Here is a 17,009-nt window from a genome sequence, read left to right as displayed (position 1 = left end):
CTGACTTGTTAAAGATCCTTGAACTCTTATGAACTCCTTAGAGCTTAAACTATAAAGTTTTTATAAACATTGTATCACCTTCTTGGGGTGCAATTATATCTGTGAATAGAATGATTACTCATTAAAGAAAAGACGGAGATTGTTAGGGGTCTCTTCATGAGGAGATCAAAATTGTTCTTATATGAAACCACTTTATAATGACACAGAGATCAGATTAAACACCAATTTTAATTGTCTTCTGGATGGAAGGTGGTTTGCACCGGCACAATTACAATCATGGGTATACCTCGATGTCTAATACCGATACTGTATTCTGTTTTTAGTACCACTTTATTTATTTTTCGACGTCGTAGCTTTTAGTTACTTAGTTTGTCTGACATCCTTTTTTGGTTGCTTATGTCTTAAGTTATAGTAGTTTATTTGCTCAGCTACTCTTCAAAATGCTTAAATTTCGGTCAAGAACTCTGTAGCTCAAGAAAATAAAGCAGATATGGCTTATCCTACTAATAAGATGGCCCTGCTTGGTCCCAATTCTTTATCCTACTAATAAAATGGCCCTGCTTGGTTTACAATGCATGTGAATCCTTTTTTTCTCTTTGGATATAGTAAACCCCATCCCCTAACACCACTTCTCTCTCTTGGTTGGAGGTAGGTAGAAGTCTTTTCACATTACAGTGATCAGTGGATCTTACAGTTCTATTCTTCAATCTCTGGTTTTTCCTTCATTGTTTGTGCATTTGTATGTTTCTCTTTGATATTCTTTTAAGCTGCACCTTCCTAGCACAGGGCTCTCCAGAGAGAGTTTGATGACTTGAGTGCCAAAGCCCGCGAAGCTGAGAAGGAGGTCAATATGTCGCAGATGAAAATAGAAGAAGTTAAGCATAACTTGTCCAAATATCACAAGGACATGGACTGTAAGGCTCATATCTGAGCTTCTTTAATCTAATTTGTGGAATAGTGTCTTCTCTTAGTGATTGTTCAAAAGCTTCTTAGGAAAATTTCCTTTTCACAACATAATAAAGTTTCTTATAAGATTCTATGTGAATGGGTTAATATGGTGAATATTTATTGACACAGAGTTTGAGAAATTCTTCCTAAAGAACTACTTCAGAATAGTAGTCATTTCACTCCTGACTTATCAAAACAACAGCAGTCATTTACTCACAATCTGTATTTCGAATCATATTTAAAGTCTACCAGAGTTAGAGATTCTGATTGTTACTTGTTAATTCCTTCAAAGATAATTAATTTAACCAATATATAGCTGGATAAAGGGGTGGTTGACAAAGCAAATTAGCAGTATTGAGGCCTTTTCTTCCCCTTCTTTATTCCTTTTCCGCAAGTTAATTCATCTCTTCAATAAAGCATCTTAGCTTGAGCTCCTTTGTTTCCCATTAATCTTTAAAGTGATAATCGTTTGTGGAGAGGGCTTATATAGATCTCCCCCTACTGCTTGCAGCAAGAAAGAGATTTCTGGAATCAAAGCTCCAGTTGCTGGACCAGGAATTTGCTGGTGTAGAGTCCTATCCCAAAATTATGGACTCAGCCAAAGAAAAAAGGGATGTCCAAAAAAGGTTTGTCTAGATGGGTCAATGTTCCATTCCGTCTTCCGATATTCAATTGTAACAGTTTCTGTTTTTGCTAAAATACTCATATATGAAACATTAAGTTTTATATTTCTCTTCAGAGTTATTGCCTTACCGGTTCAATGAGAAACACCTTTTTGTGATTCTTCCACTTTGGGAAACTTGGAATGATTCTTAGATTTTGTTTTTTCAAATTTCATGTGATGATATGCAGCAAGTACAACATTGCCGATGGTATGCGGCAAATGTTTGATCCATTTGAAAGAGTTGCTCGTGCTCATCATATTTGCCCTTGCTGTGAGCGTCCATTCTCTGCTGAAGAGGAGGATGAATTTGTTAAGAAGGTCATTCTTTTACTTCTATTTTGTCATTCTTTCCGTTTCTTTTGGAGAGTCATCTTCTGACTACTACTGTCCTGACTCATGTTTTGTTTATGAATTGCAGCAACGAGTGAAAGCTGCTAGCTCTGCTGAGCATATTAAAGTATTAGCTATGGATTCTTCAAATGCTGATTCTCGTTTCCAACAGTTAGACAAGCTTCGTTTGGTTTATGAAGAGTATCTCAAAGTGGGAAAGGAATCAATACCTCTAGCAGAGAAGAACCTTAGTGAGCTAAACGAGGAATTAGATCAAAAAAATCAGTCTCTTGATGATGTAATTTCAGATCCTTTATATTTTATTTTCTAGTATTGGGACTTTACCAGTCATATATTGGAACTGTTACTGTGAATGCTGAAGTAACGACCTGTTTGGCCACCTGCACCATTTTGGCTTTCATCCCCACCTTTTCTGTTTAAGTAATGACTTGTTTGCTAAGTTGCTCGGACTCTTCAGTTTTGGTGCCGCACCCGTGTTGATACAACGTGGTTGTGGGTATGGGATAGGTACCGAATCTGGTCAATCGATTTTGGGCACTTTGACCAAAATCGACGGAGAAATTTGAGACAGATACAATGATTTCTAAAATTAATACAAAAGCTAGGGTGAAATTGAGAATAAAAGAGAAACTTTCTGCACTCTACAAGCACATGTAGGTTTTCCACATAATATATCATAATTTTGGCATATTTCTATAACTCTATTTTGAGATATTTGAATCATTTTTAGCCGAATCCTCGCACCCGTATCCATACCCCCGAATTTAAAAATTTAGATCATGAAGGATCTCGCCTCTAGATTCGCACCCATATTAGACACCTGTACCCGAGTCCGAGCAACTTAGCTTGTTTGTCTACCTGCACCATTTTGGCTTTTCCCGCCACCTTTTTCAACATAATTTGATCTTCCTCCTTTTGTTTTCTATGGACTCAGCAAAATGGATAAGATACCTGTTCCTAAGGAAATATATCCAGTGACCAATTCCTTATTACATACATCTATGCATGGAGAATATATGTTGGAGGATGTCCGTCATCCTTTAGTAATGTTAACACTAACAAGTGGCCTTCATGTACTCTATGTTCTTGTTTGCAAAGACAAATATGCTAACATATATCAGCTGTATATCTTGTCTCGGAATTCATGCTCACAATACAAGACTAACTTTTGGCATCTTATTAATTTTGCTGGTTTCTCTTATGATGTTTTACATGCTTTCTTCACTATATTACACATTTCTCATCCACATGATTTCTCATATCTATTTAAGTTGTTTTTTATTGCACTATTCTTATTATGCTGCTTGGGATTTGGCAGAGTTGGTCTAATTTTATCGAGTTCTGATTTTGTTGGATCTAGAATCATTTCAAAAAGATTTGGTAAAACAACGAAGTATTTTAGAAGGAGTTGATAAACTCGGCCATTGGCTTCCCTAAGTGGTGATCACTGCTTTATAAAATTCCAAGGTAGCTTCTTTTGGAGATCCAATTTTGATGAGCGATAACATAGTCACCACTACTCTCTCTTTGTGGTTCAGCTTTAGCTGAGCATGCAACCTAGCATGAATATGTAGGTTGTAAGTAATGAAATCAATCAAATAATGCTATTAGTGAGGGCACATGTTCCTCAGAGCTTGCAAGAGAAGGGGAAATAATTGTCATACAGATAATCCATTAACTCTTTTTGATTGTACATAATAATCCTTTTTGCTAGCAGGTTTTAGGTGTCTTGGCTCAGATAAAGGCTGAGAAGGATGCAGTTGATGCGCTAATACAACCTGTAGAAACATCTGACAGGCTTTTCCAAGAAATTCAAGCTCTGCAGAAGCAAGTTGATGATTTGGATTATGGTCTTGATATCCGTGGGCAAGGCGTAAGATCTATGGAGGAAATTCAATCAGAATTGGATGAACTGCAGAGCAAAAGGTATATTATTCTTCCTGTCTGCTAAAGTGCTTCTTTCTTCTTCTTTTCTGTATGTTAGACCAAATTTGATAAACTCTTGTATTTGTATTTTTAATAGCTAGGGGAGTCAGCACCTAAATTGTAATAATACAAAATTATGCCTTAGACTGTAACTTTTATCACTGTCCTATAACTGACAACCAGGGAAAATTTGTCTTCGGAAGTGGAGAAGCTGAAAGATGATCGGAGGTACATGGAAAATGAGTTTTCAAGTTTCCAATTGAGATGGTTTACTGTAAGGGAAGAGAAGGCGCAAGCAGCAAACAAATTGAACAATGTTAAAAGGGCAGAAGAGGAATTGGATGACTTGGTGGAGCAGAAAAATAAAGTTGAGCTTGAAGAGAAGGTAATCCTTTCACAGTTTTGATTAGGTTCATGGTTATCATAGTTGCATTTAGCTAGCCAATAGCATAGATTCAAATGTTTAGTGGTTGTAGTCTTCTTCTTTAATTCGTTCTTTTAAAGGCTGAGTTGTTTTGCTCCCTAACATGTATTTGTTTTCATGGAATCTCTTAAAAGAGCAGTGTACTGAGAGTTATGTGAAAATAGCACCTGTGATCCCTCACCTCTACAACGTGCTCCACATTTGTTCCTTGTGTATCAAACCTTGCTAGCACTCATGACACCTTAAAACTGATATGCTTTTGGTTAAAAAAGTAACTGAGAGAAGGGCTCACGTCACATACATCCATAACCATTACCTAAATTCAGAGAGAAGCCTGATGCTTGGAGCCTTCTCTCCCCTTATCTGCCACTTGTCTTGCCCACTTTGGTAACCTAGCATCCTTTCAATACCAAGTAAAAATCCAGATCTGTTCTAAAGTGAGAAACCTTTTTTTTTCTTTTGATAAGTCAAGTATCATTTTGTTGATGCCATACTAAGTGTGTCGATATTTACAACAAATGAGAATGGCTCAACCAGCATTGCCTATCATAGTCTCCATGTTGGAGATTGAACCTTATGCTGGAAGAAGAAACAATGTTTTAGATTTTCTGCGATACATGGATTTTACTTATGTAGTTCATGAATTAGTTTATTGGCTTGTACATGTACTAGGAAAAAGCAGAGTTGTAGAACTGATTATGAAACATGTACTAGACTAGGTACATGTTAGAGGAGTACCTGGTATGTTGTATGGCCAACTTATTTTTTTCTGTTTGCTGATAATGTTGTATAGTCAATTTATTTGAGTCAAGTTGAGACTTGAGAGAAGTAATAGAAGTATATTTTTCTCCACTTGTCTTCAAGAGAAAATGTGTGATTGAGTGCTATTCCTCCCCGGATTTCCAACATCTATTTATCTAGGAGGTTTGCCTTTTTATAAGAGTGTAAAATCATAGACATCAAGCCTCCCAAAAGTCTAACCAGCTTTCTGCAAAAAATTCCATTTTACACCAAGAGTATAAAGAAATTAAAGAGAACTCTTGACCCTCGATTTTGGACTTTCTACTCCGTCAAAAGTTCGTTCCTTTCACAGGACCGAAAATATGCAAAAAGGTGCCGTCTTCCCCCCCCTCTTTTCAGACGATCTCGAGCTCCACCCTGCCATCATTTCCGCTACTTTTCTAGGGTGCACCAACTTGATGTTTGAATGTTGTAAATAGCAAGGCCCACATTCTCTAGAAAACTTGCAATATAAAAGATGATCCATATCCGCTACAGTTTGGTTGGAAAGAAACTCCAGATGCTTTGAAAATTCAGCGATCACTGAACATAAGATCAAAATGAATAGTATATTTTTCTTTCATTTCTGGTGTAAAGAAGCTTAGTTCAAGATGTAGAGTCCTTAGTTGATTCATTGAGTCCTTGTAACTGACACAAGACTTGTCTTTTGCTTGTTTTTTTACCTTTTTGGATGTCTTATAACTAGGGCTTGTTTCTCTTAGCACTATCTTTGTGCTGAGACCTACCTTTTTTTTTAATCCTAATGAAATATGTTACCATCTAAAAAAGCGATGATCCATATCGTGCCTATGCTTTTTTGACATGCAACACCAACATACCAAGTAAAAAAATGTTACCTTCTTCAGCATGCTAGTTCTCCATATATATAACTAGATGTATTAAAAAAGAAAACCCTAACATCTAAATCGTGCTAAAAGATTCTTATTTCGTTCGATTCTCATTATTTTACAAGAGGAAATGCAATTCTCTTTAAAGTGAAAAAAGCAAAAACTAAGAAATTAACATTTTTATTTTACAAAAGGAAATGCATTATCTTTAAAGTGAGAAAAGCAAGAACTAAGAAATTAACTTTTCTTAAAATAAGAAGGCCAAATAAGAATGTTAAAATCTTTTGAAATGTAAACCACAAAATGTATGAAATATACACAATAAGACATGGCTGGGCATTAACTATAATGCCCAGCCATTGTTGTCATAATTTTTCCATTTGGGCATCAATTTCCTCTATGTAAGTTAAGAAAATGGATATTGGACCTAACTCAACCCTAAAAGTTAGCTCATAAGGTGAGGATTATCCAAGACCATATAAGAAGACCAATTACCCATCCCACAACTAATGTGGGACTGCTGGCGATCTGAAAGGAGCAAAAAAAATCATGAAAAAGTCGCCGGAAAGCTGGCTACTCGCCGGCGCGTGAGATCTACGCGTCGTCGGAGTCAGAGTTGTTGACGGCGCGTGGAGAGGTCCTTCCCGGAGCTGCTTACTGGGGTTTTTTGCGCCGTCGCCTGAGGAAGCTTGTAGTGGTGTTAGTTTTTCCACACTACTAGTGTATAATTTTTTTTGATGCATAAAGCCACCGCGAGGGAGAAAAAACTCGACTACTTCAAACAACTGGAACCCTATAGTGCTGCTGAGGAAGGAAACTCACCTCAAAACTGCAGCAGAGGCTCTGATATCCACAATGTTTTGCTAATATATTTGTTTGGTGTGATGCATTTGTGGTTAATGGATGTTACAGGACAACTACAATTCTGCATGGAGAATGTGTGCTTGATTATTCTGGCTTCTGTCCTTCGAAAAGGAAAGCATTAAGGAGATGTCAGAAATATACTATGAATTTTCTAGTCTGTCATGATAGTTTTGGTCCTGTGTGCTTGATAAAATCCTTGGAGGATCCTTGGACAAACTTGGTCCATTTCCACATCCTTTGGTGCTTGCCATTTTGCAACTCGGAGTAGTTTGCAACTTTATTCTTTGGGAATTATGAAGTCCTTTGTGCATGTGCCAGGTCGAAAAGCACTTTATGGTTGAAAAAAGATCTGTGCTCTTAGAAATTTCGTTTCACATAAGTTGATTTCAGACAGACTTTATTCATAATTGTATTTTTGTTGGTTTCTTGTTAATTGATCCAACCCATTTCAGGCCTATCTTTGATGTTGTTACATGAACCTACTACTTTTTAAAACTAGAAACAGTATGGATTCCTAGTCCACATTGCATTTGTTTATAATTGTGAACTTCAGCATCTTGCAGAGGCTGTTGGTCCCTTGTCGAAGGAAAAGGACAAGCACTTTAGGGACTACCAAAATCTGAAAACAAAACTTAGCAAGGAGTTGGAAGAGCAGGCAGAAATTAGAAGACATTATCAACAGGATGTAGATGAACTTAAGAAGATTACCTCCAAAATTAGAGAGTATGTCCAATACATTAGATGAAATGAAGATTACTCTTTAATCGGTGATATTGAAATTAGTTTTGTGCTGCAGGTATTATGAGTTAAAGAAAGAACAAAAATTGAATGAACTGCAGGACAAGCGAAGCCTGTCAGAATCTCAGCTTCAAAATTGTGAGTCCAGAAAGCAAGAGATTTCAGCTGAAGTGGCAAAAAGTAAGGCTTTAATGCAGAACCAGGACAATTTGAGACGCAACATTGAGGATAACTTGAACTATAGGAAAACTAAGGCCGATGTTGATAAGCTCACCTGTGAGATTGAATTACTGGAAGATAAAGTGCTGAAGATGGGTGGCCTCTCCACTATTGAGGCTGAGCTTAAAAGGCTTTCACATGAAAGAGAGAAGCTACTTTCTGAGGTATGAATTGATCTCTTCGTGAATGAATTCGGAAATCAGTTTTAGTATAAATAACCGACAGACATCATTTGCTACCTTTTGACTTTAGATGGATGTGTTACGCTCAGGAATTTTTCTCTTCTTGCTTCCATATGACTTTCAGAAAAGGTTGGAAAATATACAAGCTTAATCATGATGGAGAATTCAACTTTAAAGGTCTATAATCTGGTCTAGTTAATTTAAATCTTCTAGCTGCAGCAGTAGTGTGTCTGAAAGTGGATTCTTTCTAGGCACAGTTGAGCTTCGGCAACGTGGATTAGAAACAAGTTCAAAGTAGTTTATCACGCATTATCATCAAATAACTTGCATCAGCTACATAGTGAGTGCTGTAGTTTTTATTCGACATTTCTCTTGGATACTTTTCCTTGATTCCTTGGTGGTTGTCATTCCTCTTGACTGTTCACTCACACTTTCATTGTTTTGATATTCCTTCCTTTCAGTAAAGCACTGTACGTGTTTAGATTCAAATCAAACCTCTGTATGTGGCAATCTATTGACCTTTGAATTTACATGGTTTATCTTATTGCAGTTAAACAAGTGTCATGGTACCCTATCTGTTTATCAAAGCAGCATTTCCAAGAACAAAGTTGATCTTAAGCAGCCACAGTACAAGGATATTGACAAACGCTATTTTGATCAGCTAATCCAGCTGAAGGTAATATCTTAGTCCATTGGTGCAACTATGAAGCTAATTGCTTAGTTATTTATGGCATTAGAGTATCTAATCGTGTCATTAATGTACTTTTGGACAGACTACGGAGATGGCAAACAAGGATCTGGACAGATATTACAATGCCCTTGACAAGTGAGCTCTTTGTACTTTAGCTATTAGATTCTTTCTGTACTTGATGTAAGTTTACGTGCATTCTCGCAAACAGCACGTGGTTCTAGCACTCAAACATTTTTCTTCTAACTTGTTGAAGAATATTCAAGACTATAGTAATTGGAGTAGTTCAAATATGTTTTGTTTTCACGAATGGAGCACATATTTTTTCAATAATTTTTTCTTAAAAAAATTTCTGTTATTACCATTTTTAGTGTTAGTGAGTTAAAAATTTAAGGGAGATGGCATTAGTGTAGACTTGTTTACGCTTTGTTGAATCATTTACCGCTTTTTCTTAGTACTGAGGAGCAGAAGAAGAGAATGTTTTGCTACATTGCTATCCACCCGTCCTTTCTTTTCTTCTTTTGGATAACCAAGAAATCTCCGAGGTTCAGCTAGCGCACGGTTCTAAACACAATGGATAATGGACCTGCCCTACTCTTTCTACTTAAATACTGGGCATTTGTGTGTATCATGGTTCGATCTCATGACATGCACCTAATACACAAATCATGAGCTGCACTTTTACCACAGACCAAAACCTTGAGGGCGCTACCCTTGTGTCTTTTCTTCGTTTAAAGAAAGGACTTCATTCAAAAAGGTAGGTTTGAAATATATACCCAAGTTATATCAATCATCTTTTTATTCATTTTGAAGTCAGCCATCAGATATGAAGCCTTATCTTCGATATTTTGGGTATCTACTAGTGCATGCCAAGTTCTGCTTTTGAGTTTATATTTGCTTGGCAGAGGAAAGCCATTGTTAAACATTCTTACTGCATAAGGAACACCATACCTTCCGTGGTGTGGTGGATCATTTGGAATTAAAAAAATGCTAGAATTTTGAGGATAGAACAAACTCTATACTTAGACTTAAAACGCAATTGTATTTTATTGCTTTAAACCCCAACATACTTGAGGCAATAACAAAGCAATTCATTCTCAAATCTCTTTACAGGTCCTACTCTTTACATGCAGCTCCCTAGGTCATGTAACGTTAGTTTCCTAGACCAACGTTGTACAAAATTTAAGTATCCAATTTTTTCGAGCTCCCTTCCCTTTTCTTTTTGAAAAAATTGTGTCTTATCCAGACGATGACCATTTTTGTATGTTGTACTCTTTTCAGGCGTCTCCTGTACTTGATCAAATGTGGAATTAAATACTTTCAATGTTCTATTTGGTTTCTCTTGTTTCAGAGCACTGATGCGCTTCCATACAATGAAAATGGAAGAGATAAATAAGATTATCAGGGAACTGTGGCAGCAGACTTACAGGGGCCAGGACATAGATTACATAAGCATTCATTCAGATTCCGAAGGTTCTGGTACTCGATCCTACAGCTATAGGGTACTAAACTATCTTTAAAGCCTGCTATGTCGTGTTTTCTTTATCAGCTGAAAGAATTTAATATGTGATGGTATTTGAGAAGGTGGGATGAATAGAAGTAGTTCTAATGTGAAAGATATTTTCCTATGTATACTCAAACATGGTAAAAGCTGTAAAGAATAAATCCAATTAAAATCCACCTTGTGGCGGCAAGTGCAAAGTGTACATTGAAATTAATCTTGATGTATAAGTACTAAATCCCCATATATTAGGTATTTTATTTTTTTGGTGAATTGTGAGCTTCACGCTTAAAGCCCCTGAATGTTTGTTTGACTTCTTTCACTTTTCCTTTTTTTAAAAATGCTTGTGATTCACAGGTTTTGATGCAAACCGGTGATACTGAGCTAGAGATGCGAGGGAGGTGTAGTGCTGGCCAAAAGGTGATCAATCATCTCATTTTTCATTTTTTCTTTAACGTGTTCAATTAATTTATATGCCAATAAAAGCTTTGGTTTGACGATGTCCTTTCCCTTTGCTTTGCCTCCTACCACCTCCCTCCCCCATAAAAAAGAAAAGAAACTTTTAGTGGACTCTTTTTCAGCTGTTTACTGAAAGCTTTGTTATTCTTCAGGTCCTTGCATCACTTATTATAAGATTGGCATTGGCTGAAACGTTTTGTCTCAACTGCGGAATTCTAGCACTGGATGAACCAACCACAAACCTAGATGGCCCCAACAGTGAGAGTCTTGCAGCAGCTCTCTTAAGGTATGTGGTTGGTGTTCATTTATTAATTGTGAGCTCTTTTTCAATATAGATTCTTTAGAGTTGCCTCTTTGTTTCTTCGATATCACCAGAATTATGGAGGACAGGAAAGGTCAAGAAAACTTCCAATTAATTGTCATTACACATGACGAGCGCTTTGCTCAATATATTGGCCAGCGCCAGCATGCAGAAAAGTATTATCGCATCACAAAAGATGACCAGTAAGTCTCAGTGGTTACCATTCCCTTCTTGATCTATGACACTTTTTGTCAGTATCCTGCATCTTTTAACACCTCCCCCCACCCCCACCCCCACCCCCACCCCACCCACCCAATTTTTTTCAGCCAGCACAGCATAATTGAAGCTCAGGAAATATTTGATTGAAATCACAAGGGTTTCAGCCTCTGGCAGTGATTATTCGTTAGACACTTCATGCTTGACTTAGTACATACTGATAAACTACTAGTCCAGTATACGGAAACTGAATAGAACAATCTCATTTTTCCATGGATATATATTTAATCTGCTCTTTCTTGTATTATGTACTCTGTAAATTATCTAATGTAAAATGATTTATGCTGAGCCACTTTTCATTGAATTTCCTCACATTCTGGTTTCTGACTTTCTGTGGATCGTAAGCAAGAAACTGAAACAAGCTGGTACCTAATGTATCAGAAGGGGTGAGTCGACTCTTGTTTATCCAAGGCTAAAAAAGAGAAGTGCAGTATTTGTGAAGAAAGTTTATTAATTAAAGAGATAGATATGTTCATTACCATGTAATTCCATTGGCCTGCCAATCTAAAGTTTAATCCTCTAATAGGTCACTTTAAATATATATCTGACTTTAGTGCATATCTGACGCTACTTGTCAGTTTACAAGACTCGGATCGTTCCATGTTTGATGCATCTATAATTTATTGTGCGTCCAGATTGTTTCCTCTTTAGTGCTGTACATGTGACATCCAATAGACTAATATGCTGAGTCGAGGGTCTATTGGAAACGGCCTCTTCATATCCACAAGGTAGGAGTAAGATTTACGTACACACTACCTTTTCCAGACCGCACTATGTGGGATTATACTGGGTATGTTGTCGTTGTTTAGTGTTGTACATGTGACATCCAGTAGACCAGTATGATGAGTTTGAATAGGTTTCACCTGATAGCGGTTACACTATTTAGTGCAGTGGCAGACTCCGAATTTTTTAGTCGTGATTGCTCAACCGCCTTAAATTTCAGAGGAATACTTTTTAGCACCAATATCTTTGTATGTCATTAGTAGCTTCCACTATAAAAATGTAGTGTTTAGGTTCTCCATTGATCTAATGTATTGTAAACTAAACCAGGCACCATGTTTTCCTGACGAAACTAATTTTAGGTGTTTTTTCCCTTTATTTGAAAAAGATGAAATAAATTTCTTAAAATCTTTCCTAAGATACATGGCTCAAATCAATTAGATATCGGCACTTTCCTCAGCGGGAGTTGAAGAAAGGCCTTTAAGTTCGGTTTTTCGATATCACGGGTAGTCCACTTATATCGTAAGATAAGTATGGCTACCTTCAAGTCGATCTTTGAGAGATGTATCTCTACTACGATGTTCAGTCTATTTGTAGTGAATTAACTACACCTTTTCACAAGCCATTACATACGGTCTGATGCTTTTGAAGTTTGCTCGTATCTACATTTTTAATAAATTATGAACTCCGCAAAATGATCAACTGTCAACGTCTAAGAGAATATCGTTCACTTTTTATGGGTATGCGTAGAAGTGATTAGTCATATATAAGAGACAGAGCATTGCTTGCATTACTAAAGATACAAGAAATGAAAACAACATACATTCGTGGTACTCATTTTGGACATTACAATCTTGGTAAAGTTTAAGAAGAGGCCAGTTACGAACTGCCTTGCAAGACAAAAATCCAATAACCTACAGCACCAAGTGCAGAATAAAGAGGAAAACCATTATTTGTTTTTCTTCTGAATTGAGTTTAACTCGAAGAGAAATTTTTTTCTTCCATCAAAAGTAAAGAAACAAACCAAGAAACGCGATAACAGTTGTGATGCACACTGTGAATTTAGTCCTTGTACTTCATCTCGGACAACTTGAAGCCGGGCATGTCAAAAGAGGATGAGAATTTCTCGACGTCAGCCTTGAGTTCTTCAATTTCCTTGTTATTAACAAGACCCTTGTTGAAATCCTTCAAAAGCTTTCCGTACTCCTTCTGGATGTTCAAGGTGATGGTAACGGCCCTGTGGAGGAACTCGGCAATCTGCTCGAAGTCCTTCTCAACCAATCCCCTTGATGTCATTGCAGGAGTACCTGCAAATGGGAACTTCAGTTAGTTAAAAATGTCTAATGAAGGACCTTAACATTATGCATTGAAATAGATTCTTCTTCTTTTCTTTTTTTATATTATGTGAAAGAAGAAGAGTTCTGGGGGATTTCAAGTTTCAACTAAGGCAAGACTACGGATTCTCTCTGAAATTCGAAGGCTTGGCTTCTGCTTTTGGATAGGCACTAAAGACGGTACAAGTAGAAAAACATAAGTGCCAAAGTAAATTTAAGGTGGCTTTCATATTAGTGTCTTATTCCATGTCATTTGAGCTTTTCTTTTTTCCTATTCTAATCACCTTATTGACACACTAAGAAGTAGGTCTACATTATAATCCAACATTTTATGGAACATGGAACCCGATCATATACTCAGAAGGAAAACATTTCTCACTGACCTTGATATCAAGCTCAAGATATTGAAAAGGAAACATACAATATGCTTCAAGTCACTTTTTAACTAATCAGATTTACTAGAAGTTCAACATAAAACTTACCAATACGAACACCTCCTGGGGCCAAAGCACTGCTGTCACCGAAAACAGCATTCTTGTTAACAGTAATGTTGGCAAGGTCACAAAGCTTCTCAACCTTGTTACCTGCAAAAAACAAAATGGTTCATTTGCATAATCACTGTTTAAATGGTTAGAAGACTTCTCCGAGATGATTTAGAATAAAAAGAACTCTTACCAGTCAAACCAAGAGGCCTAAGATCCCAAAGGACAAGGTGGTTCTCAGTCCCACCAGTTACAAGCTTGTATCCTTTGTTCATGAGGTAGTTACCAAGAGCAACTGCATTGGCCTTCACTTGCTTAGCATAAGCCTTAAAACCAGGAGTTGCGGCCTGTTTCAGGGCAACAGCAAGAGCACCAATTTGGTGGTTGTGAGGACCACCCTGGAGCGAGGGGAAAACAGCAAAGTTAATCTTGTCTTCAAAGTCATAGACCGCATCCTCAGGCTGGCCTTTCTTTGGTGGCTTAGGGCCCTTGCGGTAGAAAATCATACCGGCCCTTGGACCCCTCAAGCTCTTGTGAGTGGTGGTAGTGACCAAGTCACAATATTCAAACGGATCCGCAGCTTCCTGTGTCCACAAATAACAAGATTCAGCTTGAAGCACAACAAGACCTAGATCTCGGATTGCATCAATTAAAACGGATGCTAACAATCCACATCAAATCCAAGTGTGGTATCAGAACTGATATCTCAAGAAAAGTTGAACTCATTGGTCCGCATTAAGCCTCATAATGCTCATCATGTAAAGAGAAATTGAGACACTAGTTGATCCAATTCTAGTTCCCACATCTTAAATCTTTTCCTCACTCTAGATCCACTTGTTTGAGAAAAAAATCTTTATAAACTTCACATGAAATTATTTTAATGAATAATTAATCAAAATGAACACAGATCACAATGCACGTCAGCCAGATCTATAATATTTTTAGGCACTTTACGCAAGCAAGTACACGGATCTAGGATTTGAACTTTATGCATTTTTAATTCTAGGATAACGAACTCAAGTGCTAGTAAAATTGGGTTCTAAATTCAAATTTTGTACATATTCAGTAAGAAACTTAACACATACATCGAGTAAAACAATGTGTTCAATCAAAATGAACACATAGATCACAAAGCATGGCACCCAGATCTATAATATTTTAAGGCACTTTACACAAGAAAATAGGCGGATCTAAGATTTGAACTTTATGCGTTCTAAATTCTAGGATAACGACCTTAAGTGCTAGTAAAACTGGGTTCTGAATTTAATATTCGTACATAAATAATTAATTTTTAACACATATATAGAGTCTGGGCGAAAGCTACTATATTTGGCAATGCAGATCTGTGAAAATTTCAAAATCCAAATGCAGATCCAAGTAACACCAAAAATGTAAAACGAAGAACAGAGCAAAAAAAATATACCTGAGCAGCAACAAGACCACTAATGTGAGCCATATCACAAAGCAAAAGGGCCCCACATTTATCAGCAATTTCTCTAAATCTCTTATAATCCCAATCTCTAGGATAAGCACTACCACCACAAATAATCAATTTAGGCCTAAAATCCAAAGCCTTCTCTTCCAACCTATCATAATCAATATATCCATTTGTTGAATTCACCTTATAAGGCAAACTCTCAAAATAAATCGAAGTAGCAGAAATTTTCTTCCCACCAGAAGTATAATAACCATGAGTTAAATGTCCACCAGATGGTAAATCCAATCCCATAATCCTATCATGTGGATTCAAAACAGCTGTATACGCAGCGAAATTCGCTGGGCTACCAGAATAGGGTTGAACATTTACTCCCCATTTTGTCGGATCTAAATGAAAAGCCGTTAAAGCACGGCTTCTCGTTAGATTTTCGATTATGTCAATGTATTCATTTCCACCGTAGTAACGGTTACCGGGAATTCCTTCAGAGTATTTGTTGGTTAAAGCACTGCCGAGAGCTTCAATTACGGCGAATGATGTGAAGTTTTCCGATGCGATTAGTTCGATTCCGCGGGATTGGCGGCGTTTTTCCTTTTCGATTAGGTCATGGATTTCGGGATCTACGGCGGAGAGAGGTTCGTTGCCCCAAACTGAAACGGGATCCATTAGAGGAAAATTGAGAGGAAGAAATGAAAGAGAGAAAATTTAAGGGCTGTGGGCAAATTGAAGAGGAAGTGGAAGGGGAATATTTAAAGAGGTAAGATTGAGTGAATTGACAATAATGCCCTCGCCCACCCTTTCCTTTTTTTTTTTTTTTTTTAAATCTTCTTGTTCTTTTTTATTTTTATTTATGAATACAGTCAAAACTAGTGCTGTTCATTCGGATCGAATATCCGAAATCCGAACCGATCTATTCAATTTTGAATTTCTGATTTTGGATTATGTTTATTAAAATTTCGGATTGGTGTATTTTAATTCAATCCAATCCGAAATCCGAAATTATTAGGACATGTATAAATACTACACTTTAATTTACATCAACCTCCAAGTTATCACCTTTACAATTGCTAAATTTAACTATATTAGCATCATAGTACTCTCATAATTGCATAAACATGAATTTTTCTTAATGTATTGCCTCTTTTACAAAGAAAATATACATATTAGTTTAACTTTGAGGCATAATAATACGATTCGATATCCGATCCGATCCAAACTTTAAAATCCGATCTGATCCGATATAATTCAGATCGGATTCGGATTGCATTTTCTAGAATCCGAAATTCGAAATTCGAATCTGAAATATGCTAAATCCGATCTGATCCGATCCGTGCACAGCCCTAGTCAAAATTCCTTTTAACAATCTCATTTCTTCTGATATTTTTTTGTTGCTATAGTAAAGTACCGTTGAAAAAAACATATATTATAACATAGCAGGAAAAATTGGTTCCAAAAAAAATAGGTCGTTATAATAATCAGGGGCAGAGCTAGAGTGTCGAGAGCGGTTTCAGGCGAACCTCGTTGCTTTGGTTCGAACCTTGTATTTGTCTTAAAAAAAATTTTAAATATATATAAATTATTAATTGAGAACCCACTAACTTAAAGCGATTAAAATTCATGGTCGCGTCTCTGATGATAATGTATTATTATTGAGGATAACTATTATTGATAGATTAGAAAATATATTTTATTTTGTTGTTTGGATGTTGGTGAAGTTGATGTTGGGGTTGGTGAATGGAGGGCCAAAAAGGGAAGTGACGTGGTAGTCAATTAGGTGGTTGAATTCTTTTTGTCAAGGGAGAGATTTAACATCTATATCGGAAATTATATCATGACAATCAAGAAAAGTAAATTTCTATATTTTAGTTA

The 17,009-nt window shown here is 36.7% G+C and overlaps 2 protein-coding genes across 3 annotated transcripts in view; one reads left to right on the top strand and one right to left on the bottom strand.

The window, feature by feature from the left end:
• LOC104235113 (DNA repair protein RAD50) overlaps positions 1-11,457 on the top strand; it is a 29,576-nt gene extending 18,119 nt beyond the window's left edge. Inside the window, exons 13-27 of one of the 2 annotated variants that reach the window (XM_070174177.1) lie at positions 787-914; positions 1,460-1,574; positions 1,801-1,930; positions 2,031-2,240; positions 3,681-3,889; positions 4,073-4,274; positions 7,359-7,528; positions 7,602-7,926; positions 8,495-8,620; positions 8,718-8,770; positions 9,984-10,134; positions 10,491-10,553; positions 10,745-10,878; positions 10,968-11,096; positions 11,220-11,457. In XM_070174177.1, coding sequence (XP_070030278.1) covers positions 787-914; positions 1,460-1,574; positions 1,801-1,930; positions 2,031-2,240; positions 3,681-3,889; positions 4,073-4,274; positions 7,359-7,528; positions 7,602-7,926; positions 8,495-8,620; positions 8,718-8,770; positions 9,984-10,134; positions 10,491-10,553; positions 10,745-10,878; positions 10,968-11,096; positions 11,220-11,259 — 2,185 coding nt within the window. In that variant the 3' untranslated portion in view covers positions 11,260-11,457. Of the gene's footprint in view, positions 1-786; positions 915-1,459; positions 1,575-1,800; positions 1,931-2,030; positions 2,241-3,680; positions 3,890-4,072; positions 4,275-7,358; positions 7,529-7,601; positions 7,927-8,494; positions 8,621-8,717; positions 8,771-9,913; positions 10,135-10,490; positions 10,554-10,744; positions 10,879-10,967; positions 11,097-11,219 lie in introns of those variants that run through there. The other variant, XR_011407495.1, reaches the window with a different exon arrangement.
• Positions 11,458-12,689: 1,232 nt separating this feature from the next.
• On the bottom strand, positions 12,690-15,865 carry LOC104235112 (serine hydroxymethyltransferase 4-like). The gene is made up of 4 exons (XM_009788791.2): positions 15,129-15,865; positions 13,899-14,289; positions 13,706-13,807; positions 12,690-13,196 (listed from the first exon to the last, which is right to left on the bottom strand). Exons 1-4 carry the CDS (start codon positions 15,804-15,806, stop codon positions 12,952-12,954), a joined length of 1,416 nt encoding a protein of 471 aa, XP_009787093.1. The 5' UTR covers positions 15,807-15,865; the 3' UTR covers positions 12,690-12,951.
• Positions 15,866-17,009: the final 1,144 nt, after the last annotated feature.

This window comes from Nicotiana sylvestris, chromosome 5 (genome assembly GCF_000393655.2).
Source record: "Nicotiana sylvestris chromosome 5, ASM39365v2, whole genome shotgun sequence".
NCBI lineage: Eukaryota > Viridiplantae > Streptophyta > Magnoliopsida > Solanales > Solanaceae > Nicotiana > Nicotiana sylvestris.
Note: the sequence above shows the minus strand (reverse complement) of the source record. Positions and strands in the feature narration are given on the sequence as shown.